Source organism: Vidua macroura, chromosome 13 (genome assembly GCF_024509145.1).
Source record: "Vidua macroura isolate BioBank_ID:100142 chromosome 13, ASM2450914v1, whole genome shotgun sequence".
In the NCBI taxonomy this organism is placed as follows: Eukaryota; Metazoa; Chordata; class Aves; order Passeriformes; family Viduidae; genus Vidua; species Vidua macroura.
Genome location: NC_071583.1, coordinates 3,290,826 through 3,302,511, shown reverse-complemented (window position 1 = coordinate 3,302,511; position 11,686 = coordinate 3,290,826). Strand labels below are relative to the sequence as shown.

The 11,686-nt window shown below is 42.5% G+C and overlaps 1 protein-coding gene across 3 annotated transcripts in view; it reads right to left on the bottom strand.

Annotated features, from left to right (window-relative positions):
* Nucleotides 1-871: 871 nt before the first annotated feature.
* The window catches only part of CNTN3 (contactin 3), a 100,128-nt gene continuing 89,313 nt past the window's right edge, over nt 872-11,686 (bottom strand). For all 3 annotated transcript variants that reach the window (XM_053989501.1, XM_053989500.1, XM_053989502.1), the window contains 7 exons: nt 11,605-11,675; nt 10,555-10,789; nt 9,917-10,032; nt 9,096-9,282; nt 5,204-5,316; nt 3,406-3,574; nt 872-2,859 (listed from right to left, as the gene is read on the bottom strand). In XM_053989501.1, coding sequence (XP_053845476.1) covers nt 2,756-2,859; nt 3,406-3,574; nt 5,204-5,316; nt 9,096-9,282; nt 9,917-10,032; nt 10,555-10,789; nt 11,605-11,675 — 995 coding nt within the window. In that variant the 3' untranslated portion in view covers nt 872-2,755. The remainder of the gene's footprint in view (nt 2,860-3,405; nt 3,575-5,203; nt 5,317-9,095; nt 9,283-9,916; nt 10,033-10,554; nt 10,790-11,604; nt 11,676-11,686) is intronic.

Sequence of the window (11,686 nt, the reverse complement as noted above, 5' to 3'; positions counted from 1 at the left end):
CTCCTGCCCCTTCCCAATGCCAGCTTGTTTTTCATCAACTCACTGGAGAACCAAGACACTTCTATTACTGCAAATAACCCTGAGCTGTATTAACATGATAGGAGGAAGAAAGAGATCAGTTTAAAGGAAGACTAATCTGGACACTGGAGGAGGCAGAGCAAGGCAGGAGTGTCCACCTACAACCATCTGACAGGAAAAACCTGATTTACTCAAGAAAAATTACTCTACTCTGTGTGTAAGTACACACTTGTGATTTGTTGGGATCATTATTAACCCTTATTGCAGTGTCTGGATCAGCTCCCTGTAAGGCAGGTAGGATCCACACTTTAAAAACTTAAAATAAAGTTAGTTGTGCTGTGCCTGTGTTCCCAAGAAAAAGGTTTTAGTGCTGGAAAACCTCAGGTTTTATGGGAAGCTGCAGGGTGTAAGGAACAGGCAACTGCAGCAGCAAACAGGACCTGCAACTTAATGCTAAATAGTGATATGCTGAATAAATTATTATAAAAAAAGAATATATAATTATATATGTTATATATATTATATATAACATATATATGATTATATATATTATAATATATATTCCTCCTATCATGTTTATATATATATACATATATATATATATATATATAATATATATATATATAATTATAATATATAGTATAATTACAGTGTAATTACAGTGGTTTTTTTTTTTCACTTTAGGGAAGAGGAAACAGCCTGATTGGATAGATGGGAAATGAAGCCAGGGAAATGGAGGTGGATTTCTGCCCATCCTGATGTAAACCTAGGCAGAGGAGGAGCTCACAAGCTTGAGCACAACCGTTTTTAGATGTATTAAACCCCCAACGTGTGCAAACATGTACAGGAACAAGAAATAACACTCTGAGATGTTCTATTATCCCTCAATGTAATAAATATTTTATTAGAGCAATAGAAAAGAATGCATACAGATAACCATAGGATACACACACAACTGGAAGTTCAAGGATAAATTTCAACCTTTTCAATATGAAACAAGGTACTGGGTACGTATCTCATGGAGATATAGAACTAGAAATCAAGTAGTAATACAATATAAGCGCATGAAAAATGGGCAGTACAGGAACCTGGACTAGAATTTTGTGAAACAAGAGTCACCCTTTGTTGCATGAAATATAACTATTTACTCACTAGGAACACCTGGATTTCCATGTCCCACCCACCCCCCTGTTTGCAAGTGTCTGAAAACAACACTGGTCAGCCACATGGAAAAGCAACTAGTTTTTAACTCATTTGTAACTTTCTATATACAGTATATACAGCTCCTGCTTTCCTCAGCAGCACTTTGTCTCATCTGGAGCTCATTTGCCAGCTGTATGCATATAAAGGAATTTTTTTTTCTACAGTGCTACCATAATTTTATGAATCCTGGTTCTCCCTTTGTAGTTGTGTGTGTTGTGATAGTATTGTGAAATTAAAAAAACCCCAGTCTTTAAGAGGAGATGCTTTATGTCATGTGAACACGTGCTGAACAGGGATGCTGTGACCTCTCTAAAAGGTGTCTAAAAAGGCTGATTTGGCTGAAGCCACAACTCTGAAAGTCAAATGGACCAGGCTGAATGTATCTTTAATTTACTGCCATGAAAGAAAGCACAGATTTCTCTTCAACAGCAAGTCTGAAGTGTTGTTGTATCATTTTTTTTTTAATATTCCAATATTGCCATGAACTTCCCAGACTCATGTGACAGTAGTGGGGCGCAGCTGAGAGCCAGAGCAGGTGGAACAGCTCAGAACTGGCTCAAGAGCAGCAGGAAGGAGAGGTCTGCCTGCAAGTCTGAATTCAGGGTGTTTGCAGTGCAGTGTGGCAGAGAAATGAGCAAGAGAATTTGGGGCTGCAGGTCTGGGAGCACCAGGTCACAAGGGAGGGAGGAAGGGGGTGGCTGTCCCTCTTCCTAAGGCCAAGGTGCCCCTGCAGCTCACCAGGGCTGCCAGCTGGGCACTTCAGCTCCTGCAACGCTGGCAGGAGGCCACAAAAATCACCCTCAAGGTGGGAGAGTTTGGTTTTGGAGGAAGAACCTGGTTAGGAAAGGTAAGGTGGGGAGATGGACTTCAGAATTTACTGATGAAGGCTGGGTGTTTGAGGAGGTGCACAAAAACATCCTCAAATCACAGCTGGGAGATCATTTCTCAGGAGCAGCAGTGGAGGCCCTGCCTTTGCCCTGCTCCAGATGGGATTTCTTTGGAGATTCCTTTTGGGATTTTCTTTCCATTTAGAGCAACTCCCACAAAGGGCAGCAGGAAAATGATCCCAGCTCCCGGGTGATGGCACTGCCTTGGGAGCAGCCACGGGGTGGTCGTGTTACCCTCCAGCTGGTAACAGCCACAGCCCTGACTTCATCTCTTCCATGTCAAAAGTTATTTTAGCAATGCAGAACACACCCAGAACAATTCAGGGGTGCTGCAAAAATGGGGTTTCTCATTCTCCATCACAGCCCCAACCTCACAGCGCCATCCCTCCCCCTCTCTCTTACACTGTATCTGAAGTATGTAACATGTAAACTCCTTTGGTTCAAGTATTAAGGCATTTTAGATTCCTTTTTAAAGGATTTGCTAAACTTTACATGGTATTTTTACTTCAACTTACAGTGAAATATAAAGAATTTAAAAACACGTCAGGATAGAAGAAAAAAACATGCATTAACCACTGCAGTTTTTTTTAAAAAAAAGCACTTTAGTAACCTTTTTTTTTTTTTCCCCCAGCAAATGCAAATATATATCAGCACAACACAGAATTAAGGGTCAAGGAAAATATTGTTGCTAAGAAGCTGGAGACACTGAAGATACTCAAGACTGATTGCCCAGAACCTCTTGCATCCATACCTGTGACAAAGGAAAAAATGAATTCAGGATTAAATGAAAGCATAAGTATGTGCTCTGCCACATTATTACTCTTCCTAGATGCTAAGCAAAAATTACTGTAATTTTTTTCTTAGAAGCAGTAGAGATGTATAAAAATACAGTGAATATTTAAAAATTACAGAGATGCTGTGATCATGAATGGTTTTAGTGCTCTGGTTTAGCTGACAAGGTGGTGTTTGGTCAAAGGTTGGACTCAATGATCTTTCTGGTCTTTTCCAACCTTAATGATTCTGTGGTCCACTTTCAAGGTAATAGTTTTTAAAAAAAAAGAAAAAAAAAAAGGAGAAAAAGTAAAAAAAGTAACATTTTTAACATGAATCTACATGGCAATTTACCACTTCAGCAGAATGGAGTTTGCCATGCATAAGGGCACGAAGACTTTAATTGCTTTCCTTTTTATCACCTTACTACCACACAACGTCCAAGCATTAATTTTAGTTTTTTTTTTCCCCCCATCAACAAAGGAAGCAAAGACAAGCTGGGACAAAGGAAAGTGGTTCAACCTACTGGCTAGTCTGGGGATGAGGATCTGCTCGCTGCTGCTGCCATCTCCCCCCTCCGTGGTGGCTCTGACCTCGATGAAATAATCGTCCTTGAGCTGCAGCCACAGCTCGGCCGTGGTCGTGTCCGTGGTCAGCACCTCCACCCTGCTCTGGCTGCCGGTCCTGTACAGAACCTGCAACACAGCACACCCTCAGCACCTGCCCTGCCCCTTCTCTGCCCCTAACAAACAAGGCTGCAGCTTGTGGAAGTGATGGGATGGAAGCAAAGATCTGATTTTTGGTTAATATTCCAGGGCAGAATTGTATTTAAGGGAAAAAGGGAACATCAATCAGGTGTTCTCTTTTGAACACTGACTCAAAAATGTTCAAAGATTTGAACATTTTGAAATGTTCAAAAACATTTTTTTGAATGTTTTTCGTTCAAGAAAAGAATGAATTTTTCATTAATTTTAGAACATTTTTTCACCTTTTATTCCAGATTTAATTTAAAATGGCACAACAGATGCTAATACATATTATGTATTATTTTTATTAGAGTAATATGAAATAATGGGTGGTGGGACACTGGAACAAGCTGTAAACACGTACTTCTTGCCAATACAACTTGGTGGGTGATCAGATCTTCAGCTTAAATCTTTTTTCAGGAATATATCATGTGGGATCCAGCTGTACAGAGCTTATCAGGAGCATCCTCAGATGTTCTTTTACACACACTTTGCATGACATTTTAAAACACTTCTACATTTGTGTGCTGATCAGATTTAGAGCAGGTGCAGCAGGGCAATTTCTACCAGGGATATCAACATGGCCCACAGCAGGTAAGAGGAGAAAGGTTTAAAATGATCAGTTTAATATATGTGATAATATATAAGAAATATAGTATATACACCTGGCCAGCAATGGAAGCTACACCCATCAGGCTAAATGGTTTTGGTTTCTTTCAAAGTTTTATCCATTTGGGTAAGTGTTACACATTTAAAGTAAGAGTTAATAGATGTGGTAAGTGTTTAAATGTTCTCAGATCTGGGTGTGGGTGGGATCCCAAGAGCTGAGCAATGCCAGCACGGGCAGGAAAAGGGATTAGGGGACATTAATGGTGAGACACTGTCAGAATAACATTTAAAGTCCCCAAAAAGGAGACCCTAGTGAAATGTTTTAGGCGTGGCATTGAACATGCAAACAGACAAGTGTTGGAATCCTGGATGCTGAGAATTTGAAACTTTCTGTGCTTAAAGGCACAGGCCTACAAGAGAACACTGCATTTGACCTGAGGTCGTGGAACAGGCTTTTAAAATTGATTAACAGCACTGGGATTACGGGTGTGGAGTTGGTTAGAAGTGTGTAATATCACAGGGTGGAAAACTCAGAGTTTGGGATTTTAGAATATAGAAATAAGTATGAAGATGGAGGTTTTAGGGTGGAGACAGGTTGTTCTTCTTTACCTTCTTCTTCCTTCCTCTCCATGGGTTTGAGTGATGTTTTGTGATTAGACAGATAAGTCTGCATTGCGGGCTTCGAGGGATCAGTTATTGGGTTAAAAGGGAAAATAATCTAGGTGTCCTTTCTTAATTGGACAGTTTAGTTTTAAAAGACCCTGTAACAAGAGTTAGTTAGCCATTTTGTGCCTTGCTAATGAAAAGCTGCCGAAGTCACGGTAGTGAGGCTGTAACATAGATAAGAAATAAAAAACACCTGAGTCCAAACATGAAATACTGTCTCAAGTGCCTTCAGTCCCCACCTCGAGAAATGGACAGACAAGGAAATACCAGCTCTGGGTTGTTCCCAGCTCTGTCCCCACTGACCTTGTACCCCGTGACCTCGGACTCGTTGTCCATGGCTCTGACCTCCTCCCAGCTCAGGACAACCCTGGAGTCTGTGACATTCCACACCACGTTTCCTGGAGGTTGGCTGGGTGCTTCAAACACACAACAAAAGCACGACTTTAATTTAATTGGCATTGGTGATCGATTCACCAGCTCAGGTAATTGGCTGTCATTGCACCTGGGAAGCAAAACCAACTCCAGTGCAGGCTCCTCTCTGTGCACGTTATGGTTCAGAGGCTAAATGCGAAAAACAGAAGGAAGGAAAAAGCCAGAATGGCACATAAATGATGTTTTTGAAGTTGAAATATCTGTTGCTGGTCCTTCATTCAATACAGCCAGACAGAAGCATGTGCCTTAGGACATGGGTGATTAATTAGAACAAAACTCTAATGATGGTAACAGATAATTTCTAGGTTTAGTACAGTGCCAAGAATAAGAGAATTCTTCACAATAGATTTTTAGACAAATTTAGTCTCGGTGAATATTCAAATTTACTCACTATGTTGATTTAGTTTAAGAGGTTTGTTATTGAAAATATTTGCAGGTTTTTTTTGCCTGCTGGCTCTTCCAACTCGAGTTGTGGTTCTGAAGTGAGCCTGTGCCAAAAGTGGGCTTTGGCCACGGAAATCTGCAGGGATTTTTGGTTCATTAGCAACCCAAGCCTGTTATTTGTGAAGCAGCTGCATGCTTTGGGCTCTGCCCCTCTGTGCACCTTGGAGCTGCCAAGCTCTCAGGGAAGTACAAACCTCCTCAAATATCTCAGGTTGGTTTCCCAGAAAATGGGTCCTGCAGTGACACGAATCAATGATTAAAATCTTTTCTAAATGTGTTAAGGAAAACAATTTACTGTTGCTGTCACCTAGTGGAGGCAACTGCTGCTTAGGTGGACTGAGCTGTGCTTTGAGACTGGTGGTTCCAGCTTTAGGCACTCAGAGTGGTTTTGAACACTTGTATCCATGTGCTTATGGGTTTTTTCCTCTTTTCTTCCCCCTCCTCTTTTCAATTCTCTCGCACAGGAAGTTCCCTGCCTTCTTTCCATAAGCAGTCAGATCAAAACCTACCTGATTATACTCAAAAAACAGAAAAAAAACCCTCTGAGTCTTAAAAAAATTATTTCAAAGTCAACCAACCACCCACAGCTATTTTTTTTTCCACTATTTGTCTTGTTCTGTGTACTGAGGAAGATTTAACCTGATGTTCTAATAATAACCACTTCTTGTAAATGTAAGAGGAGATTGTTTCACTCCTGAGAATGAAGTGTTACAGCATGTATGAATCGTTTTCACACCGAGATATTACAGCTGAATTTCAAAGGAAATGAGTCATCCTTGAAATCCACAACAAAATATTAAGATGACATGTGGGAAAAAAATGAAGAGTAATTATCTATAAAAACTGTAAGCCTCTGTCTACGGGATTCAGAAGCTCCATTTGCTGCAGACACCAAAATCTCCAGCAATCACTGGTGTTCAGAACTTCATTTGTGGCAGGTCCTGATCCATCAAGTCACGTCAGGACACGTCCAAGGAGCTGCAGGGATTTCTGAGCTGCTCAGGAGCTGGAAGCTGCTCTCAGGCAGGAGCATTTCTCAGAATTAAGAGCTGATGGACAGAACACTGGGTTTTATTTTAAGACTTTCGAAATATGAAAGAATTGTCATAACTTAGGCAAGTCTTCCCCACTAATTTGGCATTTTACACAGCAGTATTTAAACCTCCACTTATTATTCTGGGCTGTAAACATGCATATTTCAAATTTCAAAGCAAAGGTATTTTAATTGTCAAAGGCTCACTTTCAATTTTGAAATCCATTGCCAGAAGAACTGAACTATTTGTATTTAATATAGGAAAGAGTTTCTGAGATGTACCTGGCAGGTCCTGTGGGGGAATGCAAACCCTTCACAGTGAAAACCACACCAATCACAAATATTCAAATTAAATCACAAACTGGGATTGATTAAAAATTACATATTTGAATGAAAAATCAGTGTTTTTTTTTACTGCAGTAGCATGGAGAATTATTTCTCTCAGCAATTCAACTAATTTATCAAAATCTTCAGACTGACATTACATGATTTTGCTCTCTTTACTCACCAGAAAGACTCATGGACATAATGCAATTAATTTTCCTTTTTAATGATTCCAAACAGCAGCATCTTACCCAAGGGCCTGATCCAGATCCTGCTCACAGCAGTGGGATCAGGGGCTTGTCCAGTTCTCAGTCACACACCCCAAAAGCAAGGGGCACACTAAAAATGGACTGAAAATCCCTGAGCTGACCAGCCTGGCACCACCTCTAGTGAGCAGCCATAAAGATGATTAATTAGAAAAAAAATCCTTTTCCCATGTCCTGTCCAGGCTGCAGGCAGTGAGTCACTTCAGATCAGCCAGTTCATGGTAATTGTGCATATAATATATTTAAACTCTGGCAAATCTGAGTTGGTTTAGTCCTCAGTGACAGACTGACACTCATTTCTGCATAGAATAATTTCTGATAAACTAGCTTATTTCATAATATTAATGCTACAACTCTGTCTGCTCGAGGGATGTTAATGATTATTGCAGGGAATTTGACCCTTCAGACAGATTTAATTGTATGTTCTTGTGCCTCTGACAGAAACACTTCGAGACTGATGACCCTGATTCTGAGCTGTATTACCACGGAGGAGCAAACTAAAAATATTTCCACTTGTAGAAAAATTAGTGCAGCCTTTGACAATCTGTTCTCCAGCTTAATTTTGCCTTAGCAGCAGCAGAGTGGCCTCTTGTGCAATTTGTTCAAGGGGAAACAGTGGACATGAAGGATTGCTTTGCATGAACTCCATGAGGTTCATTGCATTTCAAAACCCATGCCCTAGAGAACTTATAAATATGTTATAGAGCGCTGAAAAATTCAACAAGTCTCTTTTTTTTTTTTCCTTCTGAATAACGGAGATTTTTCTTCTCAATTTCTTCCAGTCATTAGCAGCATAACAAAGGTTCAGTGCAGAAATTACAGATCTTCCTTGGGCTCCCCTGGCACGGTTGGGTTTTGCCACCCTGCTGAAGGAGAACGTGGAAGCTCTGTGCTTGGTTCACGTGACTACGTGGAAATTTAGGTCACTCAGACTGTGATTCCCAGGAATTCCACTGCTTTTTTTTTCCCCTCTAAGTGCTTGTCCCAGATTGAAAGGCAAGATGTGTTCCATTTGCCATCTGTATGGCAGCTGTCTTGTGTTAAGTGGGCAGCTTTCCTTAACTCTTCCACAGCCAATCCTCTCTCAGGGGAGACATCTGCTGATAATGGGCCATTGAATGTCACTGTGGGACTGATAAGAACTGGAACATCCCACTGGGAGATGCTCTGCCCACAGGGAGGAGCCAAGCATTCCTACCTGGATATAATCTGAGTTTCTGGAACACCAGCACGGCTTTTCCTGCACTGCATTTCCCAGGAGAACAGCTGCCTCTTCCACTGCAGGAAGGCTACAGCCTTTTCTACAGGATCCCTGCTCCAGCAGAACCACACCTGACACTCCAGGAGGGCTGCAGCCATAATTCCCAATTGGACTGCTGCCAGCACCCTGTCCAACAGAGTGTCAGGTTGTATTCTGACTCTGTCAGTGTTGTTTTAGTTCACTGCATTGTTTATTTTATTTTTTTATTTTCTTCCCTAATAAAGAACTGTTATTCCTGCTCCCATATTTTTGCCTGAGAGCCCTGCCTTAATTTCAAATCTGTAACAATTCGGAGGGAGGGCGTCTACATTTTTTTTTTTTTTTTTCCATTTCAGAGGAGGCTCCTGCCTTCCCCAGCAGACACCTGTCTTTCCAAACCTAGACAGTGCTGCCACACCATTTATGCCTCTGCCCGCTCCCAAGTGAGGTACTCACGTGGCTTTTTGGTGGTGGCATTGACAGTGGCACTGAAGGGCCCTGCTCCAGCGCTGTTGTAGGCACGCACAGCTGTGTAATAAGCCAAGTTGCTCCTCAACCCCGTAATTTTTATTGATGTTTCATTCCCTGCTGCTTTTACTCTGTTTGAAGATTCTTCTTTTTGGCCTTTATTCCAGTACCTAACCTAGGAGATAAAAACCAAACCATTTAAATCTTGCATGGAAGGGGCTGTTCACCCACAGCGTTGTACTCGACTTTTTAAGTGCATTTTTTTTTTCCACTTCAGCTGAAAAAGGTAGAAATACATTAAAGTTTCAGAAAGATGTTTACTGTGCAAAAAAAAAAAAAATACTCTTATCCATCTGCTTCTCACGCTTGCTGCTCTTTTCAGTGTGACTGCAGGAAAAAGACAATTGAAATATTAGATCTTGCTTGAACTAAAGAATGACAAGAGGAAAACCATTACTTCATTAAGAAGGAAACAAGCTCAGAAAAATGTATCTTATAAAGAAGTTTATTCGAAAGCAAATGCAATTCTGAAAAAATGTTAGCTTGCAGTTCTGTCGGACACGTGACTATCTATCAGCAGAAGAAGCAAAACACAACTTCATTCTGTGGGTTTTTTTTAACAAAGATAGAAAAAATTATCCTTCTCCTGGCTGTAGATGGGGCAGGAAGAGAAAGATCTGGGGTGAATCTCTGTGGTTGTGCTGCAGCCTGCACGACCCTTCTGGCCCAAGGCCCTTTACAAAGAGGAGTGGATTTTATTTAATGAATAGGGTTGATCCATTGAAATATTTTTATGTCCACAGACTCACCTCATATCCCAGCAGCCTTCCATTGCTCATCTTCCAGGGGATGGCTGTCCAGGACACCTGGATGGCCGAGGAGGACAGGCTGGTGGCAGACACTCCCGAGGGGGCCGTGCTGGGCTCTGCGTCGGGAAATCAACACGGGAGAGGTGACAGTGGGAATAAACCTGAAACCTGCCCTCATCCCAACCCACCTCCCTTCCCCGAGCCTCTGCTGGGTTCCCTGCTGGAACTCATGCCTTCAGTTTTAGTTTTCATATTTCCCAGGCTCTGCACTGCACTGGTGTGACTCTGAACTCCAGATAAAGTGTCAGCAGCTCTCCTCACAGCTCAGGCACACAGAACAATCCTTTTCCAGCCCCAGAACCAAGGACAGCGCTGCAGCTTCAGCCCAAAGAGTGCAAACAGCAGGGAATGGAGGAGAGCAACCTGGGAGGGTGGGACTGCAGCACTTGGAGCTGGAATTGGGCAATGAACCCCAACATGGAAATGGACCAGAACTTATAAAAGTGTCAGAACTCCTGACTCAGGGTCCATCTTGGGTGTAGCCCTGGCTGCACTGACTGCCCAAGGTGCATCCTTTGAAGGCCTTTTAATAAATCCCCACTTTATTCCTTTAACTCTGGGGCAGCCCAAGGCTGTACCTTCCTCGGCTGAGAACACAGTGGCCACGGCGCTGAAGGGCCCCTCTCCCTTGTTGTTGTAGACCCCGACTTTGACCTCGTAGGGCGAGAAGGGCAGGATGCTCTCGTTCCTGAAGACGTATCTGGGCGTGTCAGGAGAGGTCACCACGGTCTGGATCCACGTCGTGGTGCCCGAGGGGCGGAAGGCCACCACGTACCCGAATCCCTCCCCGTTCTGCAGCTCCTCAGGGACGGGCTGGGACAGAACAACACGGACCTGTGAGGCCACGGGGGAGGCTGGGCAGGAAGAAATGTCATGGCATGTCATCAGGGGCGTGATGACATGATGCAGGTGCTGGCACTGCACTCGGCATCAAACCCTCAGCCAATTACCTCTGCTACAGAACAGCAAAATGTGCTCCCTACAACCTGTTTTAAGGCTTGCATTTCAAGAACAGAACAACTTTCAGGTATAATCTCTGGTTTTCACTAAGTATTCTGCTGCAAGATGCTCTTCAGTAAATACAGCTTTTCTTTCATCAAGCCACAGTTCATAAAAAATGAATAATTGCTTGGTCAGCTGTTAGAGAATCCAATACCACCTTCATAGAGTGGATGAAACTTTCTTCTGATGTCACTATGATTAGATAACCACACAGAGTAGTCAATGCTAGGAACAGAATATTAACAGTTCTTTAAATCATTAAAAAAGGGATACATAACATAAATGGAAAATGGTTAGCATGTGCATCCAGATTTAATGGTGGGAAAGCAAGAACTGCAAATCTGCACTGCAAAGCCCAACTCTTTGGCTTAGCCCTCTTGCCCTGCCCTCCTGCCTCCTTTTTAGCATCAACATTTGTTTGAGAACAGAAGAAATCCCAGCCAAACTGAATTCCCTGGGGATTTCCATCCAGCCCAGGGACACAGCAAGAACGAAGGCCAAATCACACAGGGCCCAGAGCACGTGCACATCCCAGAGGAGAAGCTGCTGCAGCCAGGGAAACTCAGAGAGAGCAGAAAGAAAAGAAAAGCAGTTCTGTGAAGAGAACTTCTCCCCAGCAAACTTACATCCCACGTTATGACCAGCTCAGATCTGCTGCCTCCTCCCCCGCTGACCTCAGACGGGGGAATTTCGGGAACTGTGGAAAGG